Raw genomic sequence first — 25656 nt, 5'->3', positions numbered from 1 at the left:
TCAGTGGAATTAACTTTTATTGAGGGGGGGGGAAAAGGTTTACATGTAGTTGTAGGTTTATCCATCATACTTTCAAAACTCCAAAAAGGACTGGAAACAAAACTCGCTTAATCATTATTGCAATACCAAAAGTTGGTGTTTTGTGTTTTCTTTTTTTTATGAACAGCAAATTATATAACTAATTGCTATGTTCAATAAATATTTCTTATTCCTGCACTGATTAAGGGGAAATACCCAACTGAGTACAACAAAACCCTCAGTATCTTTACAGTTTTCATTTCCAATGGATTCACTATGTACTAATCCAGAAACTTCACCTATAAAACATAGCCTTGATCTCGTGTGTGTGTACAAGAGTGTGTTTCCCTTGTCAGTCAAATGCCAAAATTTGCTCTAGCTCAGGTTGTCTACACCCAAAGCAACTATCTGACCAAAAAAATATAAATAATTTTTAAAAATCCTCTGGTTCCTGACTAAGTAAATTTGTCATTACAGAAAAGGCTCGAAGTCATTACTTATCAAAGTAACAGGTAAACATTTTAACAGAAATATTAACAAGTTACTTGGAAATGCAAGTTTATATTAAAGTATCTGAGTGTGTACACTACATATGACATGCAAGCTTTAAAAATATCAATGCTGTCTTCTGATTAGTCAGGAGTCCAATTGTCTTAAAAACAAAATAGGAATGACCTCCAAAATGTATCAGCACTTCGGGTTGTCTATTTAATTTTGCTTAAGATGTTTTTACTACACAAAACCTACAACGATTACAATATTTAAGAGTATTACAATAAGGATGGGTGGAAAACAGGAATACTCCAACTGAAAATATGTTCTAAACAAACCAAAGATTTGTAAAAGAGCTGGATGAAAGACAAGGAAGGGAGGATTGGAAAGGAAGCAGTAAGGAAGGTAAGATCCAAACTTTTTATTTAAAAATCGTGTCCTCAAATGTAACCCCTCTGATCTTCAGTAGCGCCCTGGGGACGGGAAAACAAAAAGAAAAAAAGACCATTACTCTAAACAAACTGTACACAGATCCTTGCCTATTCCAAGTGCCATCTTAAAGAGCTTTCATTAATTGATTCATACTTGTACCAACAAGCCAGATTCCATTTGGTCACTTTCATTTACTTACTTGGACTATAGGAACGGGATCGCGACCGTGATCGGTATCGACTATAGTAAGGCGATGGTGATCGTCTCCTTTAAAGGAAATAAAAGAAGTCACCCAAAGAGATCCATTATGAAAGAAGCCTTATTCACATCACTTCTACAGAACAGAACCATTTCCTTAGCACTGAAAGACTTGGCCTGTGTGAATGACTCCAGCTTTATTTGGCTGTGGCTTACAGTTATTTAACAAATGCTTTTACATTTCTCTATTTGATGTGTTTAAAACCCCAAGCTATTCCCAAATAAAGAATTGAGTAAAGTCTCACTAGCCTTGCAAACACATGAAGTGCTTTTCCAGATGCCTACAATTCTTGTTGAACAACATCTTCTGAAACTAGATAACTTTCAAAACAGTCAGATGGTTATAAAATGTCAAGCATTAAAAATCCCATCTACAAATAACTCCTTTTTAAACAGCACTGTGTATCAGCTGTCCCTGGATCTATATACGGCATGGAAAAATACGTTCCCTTTCTATCTGTCTGCTAGATTTATACGGCACATGCTCTATCTCCTTCAGGTAGCAGAATTAAACCTTTACCCAACTGTTTACTGTGTAACCCAAATTACATAAACATTGAAGTTTATGACTTCAATCACACAAAACCTAACACAAAGAAGTTCTAACATACAGCAAGATCTTGCATGCATGCTTGCTACAAACTTGGCAACATTTTTGCTCTCCTGACTTTTCATTATTTTCCCCCCAATAAACCCACTTTTTCTGCACAAGTAAAATAAAAATTTGATACCTGTATCTGTAATCATACTCTTCATATCTGTCATATCCTCTGTCATATCCCCTATCATAATATGAGTCACGGCGACGACCTGCTCCACCGCCACCACCTCCTCCACTGCTATTAGAGAGAAAGCGAAGGGGAAAAAAAAAATCACATTAAATATCTACTCCTCACTGTGATGTGAATTATTTAAGAGCTTTTTTTAAAGCATGCTTGTAAGGCAGATACTTAAGACTATGCCACAAAACAATCTAACAATGCAATATTTGAGGAAAAATACCTTCAAAATCCTCCATAAAATCCACAAGGGATTAGAGTTTCATTTCGATCAAAATTAAAGGCAAACAGGCACCCCAGAATTTCAGTAAGGTAAGCATGTGTTTGTTTGGTTTTCTCCAAGTAACTCCTTCAGCACATTTTTACAAATAAAGACAATAAAACTAAAATAGGATTGAATAACATATTACAAACCACAGTAAAACATTCTTTGTATTAATAACTTTGTGATAAAATACAACTGGCATAACCCTAAAATTTAAAAGTAACTCTATTTCCTAAACCAGACTCCAAGCCCTCAGCTTAAATCCATTTTAGCACCATTACAGGCAATGAGTGAACTCCTTACTGTGTTGGCCTGCCCATGTAGATGCCTGGGGTGGGTGTATGTGCTCTCTTGGTGATTGAATAATCCACCCGAATTCTCCTACCATCAAGCTCCATACCATTTGCATGCTCCATTGCCTGCAGGAAAGACAAGGAAAAGGGATGTGAAACTTGCAACCTACTGCAACTATGAAGGTTGTGTACAGAGCACATCATTTTCCACCAGAAACACAAGCCCCGAAAATATTTCGTTCAGGCTGGTTACTAGTGCCCCACTGTGGCGAGTGGCTCATCTCCGTCCCCTGGCCTGTTTGCCAGCAGTGTTGCAGGACTGCACTGGGGTGCCGAAGTAACATGACACGCAGTCCCTTCTTAAGAGAGCACGGGGCTAACCACTAACAGTCACTTGCCCTAGACTTTGTCTTTCACCCACAAGAAAGGCAAACCCAAAGTCAAAGCAGCTTTTTCTGGAAACTGCATCCTTCTCAGAGCCGCCTCTGACCCAGAGGGGCCGGGCGGATTCAAAAGCTGTGCAAAACAGTGGCTTCCTGTAGGGTGCATATGGCCGGATTACTGCTCGTCGGCTGCCATTTCATGCTCTCCCAGCCTCCTGCCATCTCCCTTACAAGGACCTACTCCAGCAGAGCTTAGTAAAATGGCGGGTTCAGCCTACATGGATACCTAATTACAACCTTCCTCCCCACTCCCTCTCACAATAGCAGCTCGCTAAAGCGATACACAGAAGGGTCTGTGCTTGAGAAGCCTGCTCCTCCAAGCCTCGCCTGCAGCTCGCACACACTCACTGTGTGTCCCAGCCCGTTTCTCTAGTTTTTGAGAATCAATATAATGGCCTTTCACAAACACAAATAACAAAAATAGTTTTTCTAAAGGAGCACAGTGTACTTGTAAAAAATACATGACACAACAGTAACCTAAAAAACCCAAACCCCCAAAACATGCTCCCGGAGCCTTAAGAACTAACAGTTAATGATGGACTTAAAAGCTACTAAAAATTTCAAAGCAAATTCATTTTTCTTTCATCACCTGCTCCAGGATCTCTTAAGTACCAGGACACACAGCTCAGCTTGTGACACTAAGCACAGCCCTTAGCCCAATACACATGATTTTAATTTTTCTTGTGCAGAAAACCAATACTGTTACCCTCTGGAGTTAAAGAGCAGAATTACTTTGCTATTATTTAACTGCGAGGAACAGCACACAACCTCAGAATGTGGAAATGTCTCTTTTTTATTTAAAAAAAAACCAAACAACTATTCAGAAATGCAGGTTTTTTTGCTGCTGTCTTAACAGTGAACTCATTGAATTAACATACAAATTCCAGAAGAGGAAACAAAACGCTGATCCCCGCATGATCAAACTGATGTTCCCAAAGTGGCAGGGACTAAATTGCCAGTAACCTCCGGAGCACACTTTGGTTTATATTTAAGTTTCCATTTAGACTCTGTCGCCACCTAGTGAGTTCTGTTCCCACTCAAAAATACAACTCCACTTTGGCCAAGTGCAAGGCACAGCCAAAGAACATCTTAAGCCTCTCAATGTACACTGAAGCATGTTTTGTGATTGCTAGCTTACGTTTTACTACCCTTCAGACTTTTCAAGTCCTGCTCCACAAGGATAATCTACATCAAAATAAAACTGTGCACATATCCTGGGAATATATATGTGAACAATCCTAAATACAAAGGCTGAAAAAAACCTAGCCTCATGATGATGAATTTCTGGGAATGCAGCAATATGCAAATTGCTTTGAGAAGAAAGATTTTTATCTTTATGGCACTTTTATGTCCAATCAACAACTTGCAGAGTATTAAGCTTAGCTGAAAAGAAGCCACCTCAAATCCAGAACATCTGGCATGTGCATGCTCGTTAATGAAAAGAAGAACAACCTCTTTAAGAGGAAGAGTTCTCTGACATAAAGAGCAGTACAGACAAAAGCAACATATCTGCAGGGCAGATGAAGAATTAATTTTGAAATCTGATTGTTTTGGAAGTACCAAGAAAGGTGTTGCTTCAGTGCATAAAGATCATAGTTACCAGTCTGCATGAAACTCAGACACCCTAGTTACAGTGTCTAATGACTTAGCCAGCAACAAAACTTTCATTTTCTTAGCTTTCAACAGCTGCCAGCATTAACTGCCAATTAAAAAATTAGGGCTTTTTGGAACAAAAATAAAGACCTAAGACAGTTTTTTTTTACAGTTCTGGCTACATTCCCCCAACTGCAGAATCCAACAGTAATCAATAGTATGAAACACTTGAATTCAGTCACCAGCAAAGGAAAATTCCTTCCAAAAATGTTTTCAAATTCTCAACACACCTTAATTTGCACACCTCACGTTTTTGAAACAAAGTTGACATTATCAGGTAATGATCGCTGCAATATGACCAATATGACTCCTCCCCTGGAGTACTGTACCCAGCTCTGGAGACCCCAACACAAGAGAGACATGGACTTGCTGGAGCATGTCCAGAGGAGGGCCACAAAGATTATCCGAGGGCTGGAGTACCTCTCCTGTGAGACAGACTGAAAGAATTTGTATTGTTCAGCCTGGAAAGGGGAAGGCTCTGGGAAGATCTTATTGCTGCATTTCAGTATAGGAAGGGGAAATAAAAGAAGGCTGAGAAAGGCCTGTTTAGGAGGGCTTGCAGCAATAGGACAGCAATAGTTTGAAACTGGAGCAGGGTAGATTTAGGCTGGACACAAGAAGTTATTTACAATGAGAGTGGTAAAATGCTGGAACAGGTTACACAGGGATGTCGTTGAGGCCCAGTCCCTGGAGACATTGAAGATCATACTCGATGTGGCCCTGGGCAGCCTGATCTAGTTGGGAATGAACCTGCTCACTGCAGGGGAGGTTGGACAAGATGGCCTTTAGGGGTCCCTTCCAACCTGATGCAATCTGTCAATCTGTAAAACTCCTACTTGCAAACCTGTTTTCAGACAAGTGATATATCAGTGAAAATACATTAGTGAACCCCATTGCTGACATTCCGGTGGGTTTTTGTACTACTATTTTGAAGTTTATGATAAAAATAGGGATTTTATGGGGCTAGCATATTCAAAATAAACTTCAGTTTGCCTTTCTTGCTGGCTTTGAGTACAGATGAATGCTGTTAAGGACACCAAAATGTCAAAGGGGAAAAAAAGGCACACTTGTTCTAACAACACAGAAGATATTTTCAAATACTGTTGAAGAGATATAAATGTATTTTCCAGACCATTAAATAAAACATTTTGACAAGAAAAACTGAATTATTTTGAGGTTTAAGAAGCACAATGCTCTTTTAGGAGACTTTAACTGTCAGCAGCCCCTTTTTATTTCTACTAGGTTTTTCTTCCATGTATCTGGACTGTTAGTAGAAGATTTGCATGGCTTTTGCAAGATCACTGTAGCAAGCAAGCAAAGAGGATTCCTATAAACATGTATTAGTTTTGGGTGTAAACTTTAAGGAGAAATTTACTTTGTAGACCAGAATACACTCCTGTATGCTTGCAGTCTGAAAGTGAGAGAATGAGGGTTGGGAATGACACAGGTAATAATTCAGTCTTAGATTACAGCTTTAAACCTACAGCAGTCTATCCATAGCAATAAAGCTCCTTCAAATGATTACCTGTAAGGTGCAGTTTGACAAAATAAGCATTTCCCAAAGTAGAGTACCACAGCCCCCAGTGGCACAAAACGAGTAGAAAGCAATCACCCAATTTTACAGATGTCAGTATAATTCTGTATTTTCTACAGAATGTGGCGATTTCTACATGAGCATTCACGCAGTAAAATGAGTTTGGAAATTATGACCTTTTAATGATATGCACAAACTTACACAGGGACTGGTATTAGTTAAGCTTGAAGAATTCATTGAAGCAATTAATTTTTCAGTCTGCATTAATGCCACACAGAGAAGCTTGGAAAAGGAAACAACATGAGAAATTTTTGCAACCTGCACTGTGGTCACTAAAGGAAAAGTATCGTGAGGACAAGGGAGAGAGAGAGCAACCTCAGCTCGGACAAGTCAGATTCTAAAAGTCAGTTTACATTTTTACTGACAAAAGATCACCAAGCTTTCATTTTGGCTGTGTCTAACTGCTTGAAATTACTTCAGTAATGTGTCATCATGACAAAGTTAGCAATGCACAAATGGGGCACACTCACAGACAAGCATTACACTGAGACTCAATTTGGGAAAGTATTTTCATTTTGCAAAGTAACTGGTTCATTGGTGTTTTCAGGGAGGTCATGATTTTTGTGTTTGGTTTGGTTTTGAGGGGTGGCTGGTTTTGTGGTGAGTTTTTCTTCTTGTTTTTATTTCCCTGCTGCCTCCCCCATAATGTATTTAATGCAACCAATATAAACATGATCATCTTCACTGTATCAAAGGTACAGTATGGGACAGACATAATAGATTAGCTTCCCCTTCCTAGTATTGTGATTTCATTAGCTCAGATCTGGATTTAATGAGGACATTTTGGGGAAAAAAAATACATAACAAAGAAACAGACATTCAGCTTTTACTATTAGTGCAGTCTGCCAAGTTGAAGTCCATTTCACCTTAAAACAAGTCAATTTACACTCTATTGTTTGAGGAATAAAAAAAGTCAGTGGTAACTTTTCAATATGTTATTTTCAGGGCTTAAATTGCCCTTGAAGTACAGAGAGTTTCAGTCAAATACAGGATCTTAGAGAACCAGAATGAGTAACTGGATGTTTCTTCAAGTACTAGAAATTTCATGGTATTTCAGAGTTTCCAGAAGTCTCTAACCTGTAATTCCAAATATGTGAGAACTTACTATTTTCTGGAATATCAATGATCCTTTCTGAACCACAACCAATACTTAAAGCATTAAGATAGTCTGATTGCACCATGGATTAAATGTCTTACAATCTGAAACAATAAGCCATGTTATAGTTCTGGTCTTTTATCAGCTGAAGTATGTTCACAGCTCAATTCACTGATGAACATTACTTCAGAAAACAGGTCTGCAAGACGGCCAAAATTGTCAAGAGCATGTAACTAGCACTGGAAAACAGAAAATTCTGTATTACCAACAGCTGCTGTATCAGTTCTTCTCAGGTGAGTTCTTGTCACAAACACGTAGTACATTCATGGTAGCTTCAGTTTAAACTATGAATACTTTATATTGCAGGTTACTGAGAAGCTGGATAGCTCAGCAACTGATCAAATTTGTAACAGAAGTTAACTAGTGATGACCAAAATCCTGAGGTATTTCAGTGGCAGTAAAATCGACACAATATTCACCTATCTTAAACCGAGTTATGGAAGTTTAAATGTATCTACTCCATCTGATGTCAAATTTTAGTATTAACAGTGTTTGAGAGTGTGTCAGCCCAGAGGCTTCCCTGTGCTACCTGTCTCAGAATAACACCAGTGAAGACAGGAAAGCCTTACTTTTCTGTGGAGCTCCACATGTTTAATCCATCTAAGACTGCTGTAGAAGGGTTGGCATTTAGTTCAACATCTTGTCTAGATTTATACTCTTTATTTGGATGCTTAGGGTGCTGGGGGGCTGCTGGTAGTGTTTGTTTTTAAAAAGGAAGAAATATAATTAAAATGTCATTGCTTTTATACATGCTCAGTTTTTCAGATTCTCCATACAGAGAATTACTTCATGTCTTTCAGTGTTCTCATAACTATAACCCCTTTTTCTATACTAGCCATCACTTATTGCCATCTTTCCACCTGCCCTCAAGGCCCATGAAGACAAATTTTTCTTCTGTCCTTTTTTGTCAAAGTATTTCAGTTATGTAAATGCCAAGTATTGGGAGCTTTTGTATCCTTTCCCACTCTTCATGCACTAGGCCCACTGAGGAGACAAAAAAAGGGTTTAGTTACACTCCCAATCATTTCAGTTCCTGCATAAGGTGCTTATCTTTGTTTCTGTATTTCTGACCACAAGTAATATCCCTTTTCCCCCCTCTCTGTGTTCCAGTTTTGCAGCATCTGCCAAACCAGTTTTATACTAAACAAATTACTTCATGCTATTTACACGGAACATTTTAAGAAATCCAGTGTCATGCATGACCACTGCCTGCGGCAACTAGGAAAAAATCTAATAAAGACATATAAAGTTGTAAAATAGCCAAGACTGGCACATTAATGTGCTATGAAATACTGTGTGAAGTATTTTGTGTGTTCTACAAAAGAGTCACACTTCCAAAACCCCACTATGCTTGGAGTGAAAGGAAATATAAAGCTAAAAGTTAGAAGCGAGCAGGCCACTACAGATAAACATATACTCCACTAACTCCTTTCTCAACCTGTCCAAGTGATAGTGGGAAAATACAAAAGGGATGCTAAAGGAAGCTTTGCGTCCTTTTACTTAGTCCTGTAATTTGCAATGACCACACACACATCTAAAAACCCTACTCTTCCTATTCTCTATCATACCAGAAATCTGTCAAGATCAGAACAGACTCACAATACAACCAAATCACCCATGAAATATTTTTTTCATTAAAATATCAACTAGCTTCAGTTCTCATTTTTCAGCTGATACTGGGTTCCATAGCTGTTTCTCTCTCTCCCCTTCATTGCAAGTGTGAGGAGTCATATCCAAGCATTACACACGTACTTATCAAATATAAACAGAATGAAAAAAGCAAATATGAAACATCTGCCCAAAAGTGTTAACCCACAAATAAAATTCTTGAATTCTGCAACTTGGTCTGCTCAAAAAATTATAATCTCACAGTGAAGGCTGAAAGAATATTTTTCTGAAAAAACAAGTCTTTAACAGCAGTTTTATCTACACATTCCAGTACATGCACAGTTAAAAAAAGTACTGCTTATTGTGGTGATGCTAACACAGGCTGCAGCTCATATTCTTGGATTCTGTCAATTTTACTAACAACAAATCTCAGTCCAACTGTCTACAGTTATCCATATAATTAAGGAACTCACAAGTCAAGACAAACCATACCACCTTTCAAACGTGGGATGTTGTGCCTTCAGAGAAGAATATGGAATGTAAAGAGAATCTTCAGGATGCTGATACGTACAGAAAACTACTCTGAAAAGATAACTTTCAAAATAGAAAAAAATACTAGGAGGCTTCTCTGTCTAAATATTTACTTTCACTTTGAAGTAACAGATGATTGCTAGTGATTCTATACAGACAGCTCACACAAAATTTTCACAAGCACTTGCACATCGAATTAAAATGCTTAATGGTGTTTCAATAAAAGAATTTAAAATTAACCTGTGAGAACTTGCTAGGGAATACACAAAAACTTTTTAAACAGAGATATTGATTCAGACAACATAAAAAGAGAACATCTATTTAAAGAAGTAAAGCATGAATTTACCTCTTTAGAATCATCAATTCTCTCAAAATAAACGAAGGCAAATCCTCTTGATCGTCCAGTCCGTTGATCATAAACCACATTGACACCAGTCAAAGGTCCATAACGGGAGAAGACTTCACGCAAATCTCTCTCAGTAGTATATAAACTGAGACCAAACACTCCAAGACATGTATTAGGATCTGGATTAGCCTGGCAAGACAAATGTTCAGCTCCAATTAACTTTAAGTTTTTTTTTTTACTAAGGGAGACATTTTTTTGAGAGAATGTATTACTTATTTGTTTTTTTTTTTTTAATTTGAAAGAAAAATAAACACAGTTTATTACAAAGATTAACACTTCAGCAGTGATGTGGTGGATTGGGAAATCCACCCCCCAGTAAAATTTACCAGACTAGCTCAGATGGCATGGAAGATGAGGCTATACTTTATATGCTTGTAAACTTAGTTTTGCTGTATATTAAATGTATTTACAATTATATACAATTTAGAAATAATACAGAAAGCCAATCTTTCCCCCTGGACAAAGAAAAATCCCAGAAAGGGCCAATGTCACTTTCTTCTCCATGCCCCAGGTAGAGAAACCATCAAGGCTCAGGCGTTATCTGAAAAAAAGGCAGCATGGAGGAGTTAGGCGAAGAACAGCAACAGAGCCAGTGCCCGAAAGCCAAGAGAGCAAGACTGTTTACACATTGTCATTTTATCCCTCTTAGCACACCAAGGAATGATACAGGCTTCATTGTTGTTCTTTCACATCTAATACTCTAACTTGTTTAGATTCTGCACTGAACTCTCAGGAAAAGCCCTGATTTCTCTCATTGGAATTTTCCAATAAGCCCTAAACTACCAGAAGTTAGCATTCCAAATGTAAAGTATTTTCAAAAAGCAACTACTTCCATCATTTTTATTTTTTAAGACAAGATAAGGTCAGCCAGTGTGAACTCCAACCTTCAGCCTTTCCACGTGTCCACCACTGGCATTAGAATGCACATTGCCTCCAACTGCACACACTAAATACATGTGAGCTCCTAAGCATGTCCAGCTGAACTATACATTACCTTCTATTGAAAATTGCTCTCCAGTCACCATTTCCTCCAACTACAATCAAAGTCAGTATTTACATTTGAAAGTTTATCTATTCCCAGTTGTAAATTGGATGAAAATTACCTGCTTCTTTCATCTAAATAGTAACAAGTGTTGAAGGTCAGTTCTGTGAAACTAATCCAAAAGCACGCATGCTTTTCTAGAGCAAAACTCTTAATTCTTTAACAGGACATGGGATACAGATATACTTAATATTTCACTTCAACTACAGTAATCAAATATGAAATTGTACAGGGTATAATTTCTCTATTAGGTTCAAATTTGCTCCACACCGTGTTGATCTAAGGTCAATTCCACTGTAATAATTATCAATTAACATTTATTCACATAAGCTTCTAGCACCTGTTATACTACATGCAGCAATTTAAATGGCAGCAATAGGCTTAGGGATTTAATGTTTCTGCTAAAATATCTGCCAGCTGACACAGCTGAAATATGTATTTCACTTTCAGATTTTCAAAGCCACAAATGCGCAGTAATTTATGCCTCACAGCTTGCCTTTCAGTCTGATTCAAAGAATGAACAGGTTTAGATCTTCTGTCATCTTCTTCTCAGCTTTTTTTTTTCAGGAACCCAACGTAAAAATTAAGATGCCTAAACTACATTGGTATCTTAATTTTCTTTCCGTTTGATAAATTTGAAACTTTTAAGACAGGAGTTTTCTACAACTCCTTACTACAGCTGAAGAACACAACAAAAACTGACAGTCTGTCATTTGACAATGTTAATTATACAGGTTTAGGAACATTTTTAAACTCTGTGTTTCAAATCCATCTGGTAATTTGGTGCCATTAACAGCCATACTCTTGGGTATTACTAAAACTCCTGTGAGGATAATGAAGCCTCCCAGTCTTTAAAATCATTGTTGGCACAAATTTCCTCCACACAGTAGATAGCAGGATTGTAGTTTTTTTACATTTCCCTCACCATTTCCCTCACACTTAAATCCTATCACCTTTTCTGAGGCAAGAGAACTACTGAGACTCAGTCTGTGCACCCTAAGCAACAAGTGACATTTGCATAAGTGGAAGGATTAAACTTAGTGTGGAAGACTGAAAGACAGATTTTCTGTTAGGCTTTTTACTGCCTCCCATCAATACAGTATGCATGCTCTCTCTACCACATTCCCTGGCGTCTTTGGGACCTTGCTATTTGGGGGATGAAAACTGTCTCATCTTTGTTCTGACATTACTTAAAGTACTCCTTAGATTTGTCCTGATTTAGGCTGGGATTTTTTTTCCCCCTAGTAGCTGGGAAACTGCAGTATTTTGGATTTAGAATGAAAAGAGTATCGGCAACAGAGAAATGTTTTAGCACAAATGCCACTTAACTAAAGCATGTTTTTTTCAGCTTCCCATACTCTCCTGACAGTATAAAGACAGAAGGTACACAGTAGCTGTAAGGGTACACAAGTAAGGACAACGGACCCAAACTGGCCAGAAGGGTATTCCATACTATATGATGTCATCCTCAACATATAAACTAAGGCAAGCTGATGGGGAGAACCACAGTTCAGGGACTGGCTGGGCAGCAGTCAGCAAGCGGTGAGCAACTGTATCATGCATCACTTATTTGGTATATTCTATCATTATTTTCCCTTATTTTTCTGTCCTTTTAAGCTTTATCTCGGTCCATAAGTTCTTATTTATCTGATTCTCCTCTTTCACTGAGAGTGGGGAGCGAGCAAGTGTGTGGTGTTTAGTTGCTGGCTGGGGTTAAACCGTGACGGGAATTAATGTGAAATTCACTGTGAAAACAAGCTGCATGTTTCACAGAATCATTTCCAAGGCAAAAAGACTTCTTCACAGAGCAAAATATTCTAGTATTTCCTGGAGTAGTAAAGTAGATTCATTCATCTTTCACCAGGAAATCTGCTAAGGCTTCTGAAGTTCAGTTACTGCTGCCAATTTTTCAGGACACTAGATTCATATTTATTACATCATGATTACACACTGGCAACAATCCACAAAAAGTGTAACTATGAACGTTGCTTCACAACAGCTTAAGCCACTGTGTATTAGCATTGCTGTAGTCTTGCTCTTTTTCACACACTGTCTTCTCCCTCACATTAGTATTATCTGGTCCTGGTGATCTGCTTCACTACAAAAACCCTACAAGAAAACTATACTCTTTATCACAAGATTAGCAAAAACTCTGGCAAACTGCACCAGATAAAAACTGAAAGGATCAGAAAAGTACCAGAGCCTTCAACAAGGAGGCGGAACTGTGTCTAACAGCACTCATTTAAAGTAGCGTGAAATGATGACAAAAAGCCAAGGCAGTGAAATGGATTGTAAAGAAGGCCACTGGGAGAAATGTCTCAGAATGATGAAAGATTAGTAACTAGGTCAGTGTGTTTATACTTCCTCCTGTGCACATAGGCAATTCTCATTTATATTTTGAAAGGCTTATTGAGCCTTTTCATAGCTGTAAACTTTTCTGGTCTATTAATATTTACAGATTATTAAATAACACATGGATGCATTTCTTCGGGTTAAACTAGATGAATTACTCAGAGATAGAAAATCACAAGCAACCGTTAATGTTGTACGTTAAAAGCAAATACACACTTGAATATTGTCTTCTTTGACTCCTCTAGTCAATCTTATCAACACTATCAGGTTGCAAGCATGCATAGAAGGGATGTCAGTTTCATAAAAGGTACATGTATTTGGAACTGTAATAAAATCAGAAGGGTTCAACTTGTAAAGCAGACAGAAGCAGATACTGCCCATCTGCACATCCTGGCTTGCAGCGTATGGCTTTCTCCTCATTTCTACAACTGCTCTGACCGTTGCAGGTCCAAGAAATAAGTTTCCAAATGCAAATACAGAGATTGCTTCCCCAACCACTCCCCATCCAAATTCCTTTCTTCTCCAGTGAAGAGACAGCAGGAAATTCAGCCTGCAGGTAACTGAACTACAACAATGTACACAGCAATTGTTTTATGGATACTCAGCCTTGATGAACATGACATACTCTGCTGCCAGTGTGCCTTCTTCTGTTGGACATGGGAGAATGACTACGGCTCCTTCGACGACGGTATTCTGGAGTGTACGATCTGCTTCGAGAACGTCTCCTATGGGAATGAGAATGGGAATGGGACCTGGAACGAGTGTAACGTCTGTGCGAATGTCTTCTGGACCTGGATCTTCAACAGAAAGAAAGCTTTTAGTTAGGTCATAGGCATATAATGTATTGAATTGCAAGCGTTAAAAAAAAAATCTCTAGGAAATTTAAGAGGTTCTCTACAATTAAACCATTTTTCTTCTACTTTGCACATCTAAAGACTGTGTGGATATTTAAAAACCGGCTCAATAGCATTACTTTTTATTTTGTGAGAGTGCATCTGGCAGACAACGAGGATTGATGTTCTCAAAACTATTGTGAATATATAGTTCAAGCTTGTATCAGTATGGCTGTATGTGTAACTAGCACTTGCACAGAGAAACCAGATATGCCACATTAAAATGCTGGTTTGGATGAAAAATGGAAAAATCTAGCAGCAATACAGTGCTGCAGCATCTACAAATGAAGTTTACATAGACCTGGAAATTACTGAAGACAAAAAAGCCAAGCCTGCTTAACTTCCTCAAGCATTTCCTTGCAGACATCTAGCCAATGACAAGCCCAGTTTTGAACAGGCATAATCCCATCAAGGTCGCATGATTTCATTAGAGTATTGTATCATAACAGCAGGTAGTTAGATATCTGGCTAAACATTACAAGATGAATTGTAACATTAGGCTGAACTTCATTAATTCAGAGCACAGTAACTTTTTCAGCTGCAAAGCTCACCTTTTCCTATAACTCTATGTTTGCTGCAGTTCTCACTTGACTTTTCTTTTTTTTCCTAAAATAAAGGTTCACGTAAGAGTTCCTCCCTGTAAGATTTTAGGGAAAAGAGGCAGGAGCTTTTACAGAACCAACGTGTAATCTCTTCTGAATCTACAAATTTAAGTTGTGATGTCTACATAACTACTTCTATTTGTACTACTTTGTCTATGCATGCTCATGCTTTGTTCCTCATGAAATTTTTTATCAACTCTGTTCACCTACATACAAATTAATATAGCCCTGTTAATAAACTCCATAAGGCTTATAAAAGAAGTCACATTGTACCAAAAGAACAGGCATAAGCAGTAACACCAAATTAACATGAAGAACCTCTTGGACATACCTTGATTTTGATCTTGACCTAGAGTGCGATTCAGAATGTTTGGAAGCCCTCGATGGACTGCGAGATCCTGACCTGCTCTCCGATTTTACACGAGCAGGACTCCCAGCTGGAGATTTTGACTGGGAGCGAGACTCCTAACAAAAAAGACAGTATTAAAAATGGTATTGGTTGTATAAATGCCTAACTCCTAACATTTAAAGTACAGTAATTCTATTATTGTATTATTGTATTGATTGCTCCTGAAAAACAAATGGTTAGGCAATACCCTCCAAAACAAATTTCATTTTGCTACCCCACTGTTAATATTGTATGCTTTCCTCAAATAAGTCCCTGCTTGAACCAGATCACCAATTCTCTATTAACTAAGCAATCATGCAAATTCATCTACAACTTGATCATACAGACACTGGAACATAAACCATACATTTACTTAACCTAGGACCCATTCATTCTTCCAGATTCTTTTAATTCTACTTCACTCTTGCTTTCTACTTTTCTTCATTCTTCATTGAGTTTTTCATTTTTCATACTTCGTGCATTCTTCCCCAATTCAAACAATTCCTTATAGCCTTAAAAAAATATTCAAGCGCTTCTATCTGACCAATCTTCTGTTCAATTTTTTCCCCCATTCAATTTTAATTTTCTGATCTTTAATACTTTTCATTAGCCTTCTTTTATCTTGATTTATCTTCCACATTCTTGGAAAAAACTCTTCAATTTCTTCACGAACATTAACCTTAATGGAAAAAGAACATTTAGTATATTTAAGCACGTGGGGATTATAAAACTCTGCTGGAGTTCAGATGTTATCTACCAAATTGAAAAGCCAGCAGGTAAAGTGCAAGAAACTATTTTATAAAACAACCTTTTTTAAAAAAAAGTATCTTTAAAACTGTATAAGTGTCTATGTTCTAACAAAGAGCTTACTGAATTCTCAGTGTTTTACTGTATTGTCAAAGCTACCCTCCTCCCATTTTGGATTTTTTGGTAAGATACACAGACACTAAAAACTAATTAGCACAAATATATTAAAGTATTGATATCAATAACTGCTATTTCCCCCCTAAAATAATAACTATGTACTTCTCAGTATAAAATATCCCACAATCTACTCTTACACATTATTACTAAGACACTCTCAATTCAACAAAATGGCCAAAGCTTTCTAGTCAAAACCTATCTATGCACATACTTACTCGCATAATACATGCACATAGATATATGCCACAAATTATTTTTCTTCCTCATTGTTATCCTGTTTTCCTTGTATATAACTTAATCCACATAAACAAGATGTATAATAGTACAGTTCAAAGCAATCCAATGTAAGTAAAGACAGGAGGGTTTTTTTCTTGCATGGTAATGCACACAAGAGAAAAACTAGGAAAACAAGCAAACAAAGAGCAGGTTAGGTTTTCCTCACATTTCAAAGGGTACAGCATTTCTACAGAGCTCAGCTATAACCACCACCACACTTTCCCCCAAGAACAGTATACTATGCGTATCTGTTACTTCACAAAAAATGTGCAAAACTCTTAATGAAAAAAAGGCATAGCAAACTCCCCTCCCATAAGTGTTACATTTCATGTTGATTTACATCATTTCTCCTCCTGACCATCCTTTCACAATGTTTTTCTCAATGTTCTTTTTACTCTGCCTATATCCCTAATTGCAGTTAAATTCTTCAGCACTTTTGGCTGAAGTTCTTTTCAAAGGATGCCACATTTCACAACAACAAATCCCCTTTAAGCGAACCCTAAAAGACTCATTACTAGCAAGTATTACAGCTGCATTACTTTTCTCCTTTACCTCATTAAAAACGACAAGGGTCACAGAGAACGTCAGCTACTCTGATGATAGGCCTGCCCAACTTATCAATGAAGGCCAAAATTGAAGTCTAGCTATGACACATGGATCACAGAATCAGGTCTGCATTACATCTCCATTACTAAGCTGGCTAGCTGCTGATTTAGGCACATGGCTTTCACTGAAATAGAGCATCTACATGCTCTTAAACATTACCAAATTTTACTTTGAGCTTTTCTATTTTTACATTTGAAATTCACTCTTTGCTATTAAAAACTCCAAACGTTTTCTTTCCAAACACTAACACGCTTTTCTAACACCTCACCTCTACTTCTGTACATTGTTCATTGGCTTCTTTAAGTCTTCCCTTTAAACCTCATACCCTACAATTAATTTCCACTTCCCTCTCTAATAAAAGTGCTCAGTAACACAGAAAAAAAAATTATGTGACATCAGATTTAAAAAACAAACTTCAATAAAAACACAGAAGAATTCACTCAGTCATTCCTTCATGAAGGTACTGTGTTATTTTACATTTGAAAGACAAATTATTGAACAAGAACTTTGGAAACATAACAAAAAAAAAGCAAATTAAACAAAAAAAAAACAACCACACAAAAGCCCTACAGATACTGCATAATCTAGGAGGGTCAAGAGATTCTAAATATAACCAGGGACCCAATCACTCCCATATCACGTAGAAGGTAGCACAGTGTCCTTACATATTCAACAAAAGTATCTTATGATACTTCCCATAGTGTTTCTAACACTACCATTTATGGCATCAAACCTGTATTAAGTTACCGAAAGCAAATGTTTCATCATTTCATGTAGGCCAAGTCCTCTTGGAACTATGTTTAAATCCTTTAGGGGCTGCACTCACAAATACACAATTTTAAAGTTGGAGTGACAGAGGTAAACAACATAAATTCTTGCACATTTCAAATTTCCTCTAACAAAGTTAACTGTAGATGTAAAGTGCAGCTAAAGAGAGATTACCTGTTAGCAGTTGCATACTGTGTCTGTCACTGGCAGTCAATTACAGCTCATCTTCTGATGCAACATAGATCACCTAGTTATATCTCCTACTGTTCTTCAAAAAGGAGAGACTAAGGGAATCACAATAATCTGCAAGAGTTTAAGGACTTAAGGAAGATGCTGAAAAAGTATCTAATAAGATTTGTATCAGCAAAACTACAGACAGGGATTAAGAGATTCAGAGCTTCAAGGAGTCACAGTGGGAGATGTAAAGTATTCTTTTCTCCTCTGTTTCCTACTATAATGAAATATTCAGCAAGCTGTATCTTAGTCTGTATCACACACCAACCCAACTGTTCTGCATGGACAATTTATATCCACTCTGCAATATGAGAAAAGTAAAATTAACTTTTTTTTTCTTAGCACAAGGCATTTAATGAAAGAAAATAGACATCTCTGTTACCCAAAGCATTAAAATCTCTTGATTCTGTACTAGTCTTCAAGCAATCTAAACATTCTCATCTTAGTTCCACAGTTCTGAGAAAAATTATTTAAATGGTGCTTAAGACAAAAAAAATCCAAACATTCAAACAACCAAAACCCCCAAATCACCAAAACAAAGACCCACCTAACTTTTTTCCTCAGGATCCTCAGCATTTTCTTAGCTTTCTGTATTAAAGATACTGTCACACAAAGGCCACAGAAGACTATATTTCTGAAACTCAGCTTCTCATTACACAACTACCTTACAAAGCACTTTGTATTTTAGTGCTTTCAGCTTTATTACACAACTGTCCACTCACTACTTTCACTCTGTAAACTTACAGGCACATTCTCACCGTGACCATGCCACACTATTCAAATTTGCTATCACTACAGCCCACAGGACGAGACAGTCAGCTATCTTCCCAATATTATTCAGATTACACTTTCCTTTCAAAACAACTGTTATACCTGTCAATACGAGGGCAAAACCTAAGAAGAAATAAAAAAAAGAAAAAAAGGCATCCAATAAATACACAAACCTAAATCACAATTAAAAACCAATTCCATTTTAAAAGCATGTGGTGGCTTCCTCAAATACCTATCAGAAATGAGAGCAATGCTTCACCAAGAAGAGGAACTTGGAGTGAAATAAATTATTGGAGGCAAACACAAAATCTAAATAGACTGCAGCTTCATTTAACAATTCTCCAGACGTGAAGAGGTGCAGCTAAGAATATTTGGAGACAGCACAAGATTTTTCATCCTTTCTACCTTTAGTCTTCCCAGAAAGAACACCACAAAACAAAGCAGTATGGAAAGGACACCTTCCATCCATTACTTCAGGACTACATAAATCCTGTAATTGAACAACTGTTTAAATAATGTAACTGATGCAGTTACATCTACCATTTATCTTCCTCAGGAAAACAGAACACCAAAACCAATACAAACCTACTTTGTTTTACACAACTCTTCCATCCTAAACTTCTATGCCCCACCTCACACCTTATTATTTCAAAGTATGACAGAAAGACTTCTAAAATTTCAAGCAAAACTGGGAAAGCTTAAATTAGGCTTTCCAAGGCAAAGTGTGGAAAGTGAAATGACACGGAAAAAAACCCAGAATCATTAAATCACACAGATGTTTCAGCTAAAATTCATCTGACATCACTCTGAAGTACAGGGTGAAAAAAACAAAGAGGAGTAGCAGTCTCACAATATCATTAGAGCAGCAAAATGACAGTTCACAAAAATCCTGCCAAGAACTCCTGCCCAAACTAAAACAGACAAACAAAAAAAAATTAAAAGGAAGATGGAAAGTAAGCATTCAATAAATAAACTGGAATTTGGTAGTGGCCTACAGTCACTGGATAAAACTGTCAACTTGGTAACATATCATTTACAAGAAAGGACAAGACTGCATTTTAACCACTATTTTGACAGCAATCTATGAAATTTCCCTAAAACTGATCAGAAAGGTTAAACTATTTTTGCTTCACATTATGTTCTGTCACTCTATTCTAAAAATAAACCCGATCCCTTAATTAGGTAGTCTTCTATAAATGCTTCAATAGCATGTGTAAGAGAAAGCAACTCTTAAGTTGTGCTATCTTTAAGATATGTATTTTTAAAATTACCAATGTCATCAGCTTCATGCATTTTCCAATGATAGCATTCTGATTAAAAAGGAAGAAAAAAAAAAAGGAAGCTTCAGCAACAAACTTTTTGAAATTACAAGTTTATCTTCTCACTGAGGTTTGAAAACATGCTTCTGGAGAAGATTCTGTAGTCACTCTACCACATATGGAAGACCACAAACGGTATTAAGTTTTAAAAAATATTAGTCTTGCCAGTTGACATAGTCTAGAACCATCTAGAACTTACTAAGCTTGATTAAGAAAAAAACTGACTTCAGAAAAAGTCTCTTTCCCACACCAGTCATTAGAAACTACAGAGTGATTGCAGCACTCTCTAAAGGAATTCAGAACTCAAGCATAAACAGATCGTCACACCTGTATTTCAAGAGGTACGGAAAACAATGCACCTTCCTTTCCACAAAGGTGGCAGACTACCACCACAGGAGAGGTGGAATACCATAGTTAATCCCCTTCTACACACCCTCCATCCCACAAAACAATCTCAAAGTTGGTCAGATTTAGGTAACTAACATATCAACTCATGGAAAATGAAACTTCTTGCACACAAACTTCATGAAAACATGTAGTTAAGCTAATCCAAAAGCTGCTTGCACACATATGAACTATGCATACTTCCTTCAGCAAGATGTCTCACATGCAAAATATTTCTTCAAGTGCTTTATTACACTGATACCACTGTCACACTCTGCACAGAGCTCGAAGAAGCATCTCTGAATGAAGGAAGACAATGAGTGTGGAGTGTTTTGTTCTGAAATAAAGTCTTTATTTATTTAGACAGCATTCATAGAACAATACTAAACTTTTAAGATTATAGAAATCAAATATCGGGAGCTCTGAAAAATAACTATGAAAGTTTTAAACAGAGCTTCTGACATGCAGGTTTATTTGCTACTTTGGGAAGCATTTTAATAAAGTTGTATCACAGAATGTGCACCAAATGAATGATATGTTATTAAACATAACAATAAATATGCAAGGAAGTAAGAGCTGCCTGCCATTTCATGGCAAGAAAATCCAAAAAAGCCTCATTTGTCTAGCCTGCTCACAAAGAGCATTCAATGGTAATAAAAATCCAATGATTTTTCCATTAGTTAAGGGACTTGATAAGATGGACGACTTAAAAATCTCTTCTTCATGTCTTCAAATCTAGCTCTAGTACATCTATTATATTTCTAATTCTTCTGTCAATTTCTTTCCCTTAGGTCACCTTGCTGGGAGGTGAAGGAAGAGATTTTTTCTGTTCAACCAGACACAATCTTAATACAGAACTTGCTTAAGTTAAAACAAAATGACACAAAACCATAGGAAATGTTAATCAGTCCTGAGGATATTTGATTAACATTTCCTTAAAAAACAACAACCAAAAACATCAATAAAGGCTAAGCCCCAAAAATTATAAGAAAATTTATAAAATTATTTTACCCTACACTTTAGAAATGCAAGTTTTTAAGTAGTGCAAATTATCAATCTCATTGAAAAGTTATTGCCATGATTATTCTTAACTTCCTGTTCACACTACGATGTTAATTAATTTCAGAATCTTAAATTAGAGGCAAAGTATATACAGGGACAGTATCTTAAGGCGAGTAAAGAAAAACTTAAAAAATTCTATTTCCTGACAATATTATGGGAAATTAAAAAAAAAAATTAACTGAATTAACATTTTTATATATGAACACGTTTTTCTTCACAAAGTAGTGAAATAGGAAAGCACTTTTTTATTAATCCAAGACAAAACTTAATACGTATTAATAAACACCTTGATCCTGGTTTGACTTTACCACTACCTGCAAGAATTTTCATTGAAGTGCTAAATGGATAGAATACAGCAAGACTTAAAACTCCCTATTCCCTTAGTATTTACTTTTTTTTTTTTAATATCCATCACACTTCAGCATTTCAACTGAGGGAGAGGTGGGTGTGTGGAGAACCAAAAAGGTACTCAGAACTCTGTTAACCCGCTTTCCTGGAATATGCCACAAGTCAAACTTTTTTTGCAGTTTTTGCAGTTCTTTCTCCCATTAAAAACTTATGCCATACTCTGAGTTCCACGTATCTACATACAGCTAACTGAAGCTCCAAGACACTGTGTGAAAACAGCCCCATTCAACTGCTAAAAGCAGACTAAACACTAAAGCCCCTAACTTACACATTTGATGCCTGTGAGCACTTTCAGTGAAAATTAAGATACACAGCCTGAAATACAATTTATTTCAAGTATTTTATTAGCATCTACAAGAGTACTACTGATGATATGAATGTTCTTTAGCAGGGACAATCCCCTACCCAAACTATAAATTAATCAAGTACCTGACACTATGTTCTTAAAAAAAAAAAAAAAAAAAGCCAGTAGACAAGGCACTGCCACATGCCAAAATGAAGGAGAAATTCCAGCGTTTAGGGATAGAAGTTTTCCAAAGACTCAACAGTCAGCAGCAATTTAAAAGAAGTAAATTTTCTACTACTACTACTACAAAAAAAAAACCCAAAAACCCAAAACAAAACCACACCAACCCAAACCCCACAAAAGAACCAAAACCATAAACCAAACAAAAACACACACCACCAAAACAGCCAACTAAGAAGCAACAGTGGCAGAAACTGCTGCATAGGACTTCTCTGACTTCATATACTTTCAAAAATGGACTTCTACTTTTAGCCAAAAGAGTCCAGAAATATTGAAACCACATAGCTGTATTAGCTTTTTAGCACAAAGAGCTCTATCAAGGAATCGAATACAAATATTCTGTAGGTGAACCTAACATAAATATTTCCTAACAATGAAAAGTAGCGAGAATACAGAGGAATCTTACTGAAAAATTTGAGACTGAAGTAATTTTTTTTAATTTACAAGAAAGCATATTTGTTGCTCAATTTTCTCAGTCCTAGTTGGGTTTCCCTTCAGAGATTAGTTTAGCTTAGCTACGCAGCCATCTTTGTCCTAACAATCAACACAAGAACAGATTTTCTTTACCTCACCTGAGGAAGCAGCAGCAGTCACTGCACAGCCAGGTACAGCAGTCTCAGATTAAAGAACGTTTTGTGTTTTGCTTTTTTTTTTTACTAACACTACAAAAGGGTAACAGTATCTGTGTAAAAATAATTATTGTAATGTGACAATATTCTTCTAAGACTTCATTGTTTGTTTTCCCAGGTAGTAACCCTGTCTAACTGCAAAACTGCTGTCACTGGGTCAGAGTCACCAAAAGGATGCTCAAGTGTTCCTCTAAAGACTGTCTTAAAAAGTGTGTAGGGGGGGAAGTGATGGAGTGACGACAAAGCAACATTTCATTCTTGTTTCAAGCAGTTTGTATTTCCTGCTTGCCCTGGTCATCACTATGAAGAAAACCCACAACCTCACACTGAAAATGGAAGGGACCAGTCATACGTGTACATGGTAAACCGCAGCAATCGGAGATGAGAGAAGCAACGGGCCTAAAAACGTTACAAAGCCACAGTACCTTGTCGAAAGAAAGCCTTCAGCTGCCTGATCAAGGAACTTCAACAGTTTAACAACAAAGGCTATACCTCCCCGATAGTTTCGGGAAAGTGGTCCGAAGCTCCTTTTTGCAGGCCAATGGCCAGGAGAAGCTGCGCATCTCTCACAAAAGGCCTCAGTCCCTCCTCTTTCAGGCGAGCAGAGGCCTTGGCTATACTGCGCGGGACCCCGCTCTGCCAGCCACCACCGGGATCCCAGCCGGCGCTGCCCGCTGGCGAGTGGGAACAAGAGCAGCAACCCTGAAGCTTGGACCCCTCAGATTACAAAGGGTCGGAACAACAGCCCAGCTCAAGATCACGAGAAGGAAAGAAAATAGAGAAACTGGGAAAAAACGTTGAGCTATGGCAGAGCACTAAGCCCTGTTCTTAAAGGAAAAACCTGCGCTAGCAGGGTGGAGGCGAACTCGCTACACCAGACTTCAGGGCCCGCATCCCTAAGGAGATGGGCAGGGACGGAGAGATGTGACGGGAGAAGGAAGCGCCTAAGGGTTAAGGCAGGAGAGCTTAGCTCCACTTTCCTCAGCGCCCAGTCGGCAAAATGAAAGAGGGAGATAAGGGGAGGGACGCGAATCGCCCACGGCCCAGTCAAACCTGAAGAAGCCATTTTAGAAACAAGCTGCGTTTCCCCTACCCCTGCGGGGCCAGAGGAAGCAGAGCGCCCACCCACCCTCCCCGTATTAGCTCACCCCCTCTCAGCACGGCCCGGATAGGGATGGCTACTCACCCTCCCCTCGAAGTTGTTCTCCTCCACGTCGCTCATGTCGACAGTCCTGGCCACGGAGATAGGCAAACGGGGACACTAGTCCCAGACAGCAACCCTACCCACGACCGATACCACTGCTATTGTTGCTGTTATTAATATTGCTACCGATACCGCTGCCACCTCCCTCCCGCCAGAACCTCCCCAACCGTCTCCCGCAGCAGCGCAAAATGGCGCCGGTGCTCCGTCTGCGCCCGGCACGGCGCGGAGGGCGGAGCCGCGCTCGGCCAGCCTGTCACAAAGGAGGAGACGCCGGCGGGACAGGCCGCGCGGCTGCCGCTGGCTTCGCGGGGCACGGTCACGCATGCGCGGCCCGCGCCTCGCCTGGCCTCCCGCCGCCTCTGAGCACCGCGGCCCTCGGGTTCGGCAGGTGTGCTGGCGCTGCCTGCCGCCCTGCCTTGCGCTCCGCGTACAAAGGCAGCTTCCTCTCTGTGCCAGGAAAATGAGAGGTTTGCTGAGTTCTCGTTGTCTCGTTCTGCTCACCGCCTGCCGCCACATTCCTTGGGGTTCTGCTGCTGCGCCGCGGGAAGCGTAGCTAAAGTTAATGCATTCAAGTCTCCGTTATCGACCGAGTTTTGTTGCAGTAAAAGGTTAACGAGCAAGGCTGGGTGGTCGATTTCATTGTACATACTTGAAAATGAACCTGCTTTATTCAGCTTTGAATACTTAGGGGAAACAAAGGCCTATGTCTTTGCTTGTGGTCTTAAGAGTTTCCTTTTAACCAGCATGTCACCGAAAGGCTCCTATTTATTGCTCAGCCTCACTGCAAGGGATTGCCTCTTCCGTGCCCACCGTGGTTTTGGCACTTAAGGCACTTCAGCATACATCCAGAAACTACAGCAGCTCGTACCTGGCAGGTAGGAGAAGCTCGGCACAGAGGCCAAATGAGTAGTTCGTTAGATCAGAACGCTTCTGACGATGACAAAACGAGTAGACTTGGCCTGCCTCCAACAGAGAGACGGGAGCGAGCTGTTCGCCAAGGCGGCCCTCCCTCCCCTGTTAGCCTGCCCTTCTGCTGGCAGTGCTAGCAGGCAGCTCACTGCTTTTGCGGTAGTTCTGCGTATTCCGTGTGCTTCTTCGGGGGCAAGGGCTTCCCTTTGTGGTTGCCAAGCTGTGGTGCCCAAATTCTCGTGCTGGTTGAGCCTGGCTGTCTTCAGATGTTTAGCGGCTGTCTCCAAGACTGACCTGCTTAAGTGAGTGCACCTGTAAGTGCATATTCCCAAAAAGGACTGAGGCACCGAGGCAATTCACAGGCAGATAATTCCCTAAAAATAAATGCCTTTGCCATGTGAAGCTGAGGGCTTTAGACAACAGCCACATGT

At 38.6% G+C, this 25656-nt stretch overlaps 1 protein-coding gene across 6 annotated transcripts; it reads right to left on the bottom strand.

Moving 5' to 3' along the window:
• TRA2A (transformer 2 alpha homolog) lies at window positions 1-24535 on the bottom strand. 6 transcript variants are annotated; one of them, XM_064166967.1, is made up of 8 exons: window positions 24299-24535; window positions 15149-15282; window positions 13948-14119; window positions 9869-10057; window positions 2548-2663; window positions 1932-2036; window positions 1142-1209; window positions 1-983 (listed from the first exon to the last, which is right to left on the bottom strand). In XM_064166967.1, the coding sequence occupies exons 1-8, from the start codon at window positions 24332-24334 to the stop codon at window positions 973-975; spliced, it is 831 nt and encodes a 276-aa protein (XP_064023037.1). In that variant the 5' UTR covers window positions 24335-24535; the 3' UTR covers window positions 1-972. The 6 variants fall into 6 exon arrangements, with proteins under 6 accessions (XP_064023037.1, XP_064023038.1, XP_064023036.1 ...); XM_064166968.1 differs by having other exon boundaries at window positions 1932-2039; window positions 13948-14047; window positions 24299-24533; XM_064166966.1 differs by having other exon boundaries at window positions 1932-2039; window positions 24299-24530.
• Between the last annotated feature and the right edge of the window lie 1121 nt (window positions 24536-25656).

The sequence above is a fragment of the Pogoniulus pusillus genome, chromosome 28 (assembly GCF_015220805.1).
Source record: "Pogoniulus pusillus isolate bPogPus1 chromosome 28, bPogPus1.pri, whole genome shotgun sequence".
In the NCBI taxonomy this organism is placed as follows: Eukaryota; Metazoa; Chordata; class Aves; order Piciformes; family Lybiidae; genus Pogoniulus; species Pogoniulus pusillus.
This window is presented reverse-complemented; position numbering and strand designations above follow the sequence as displayed.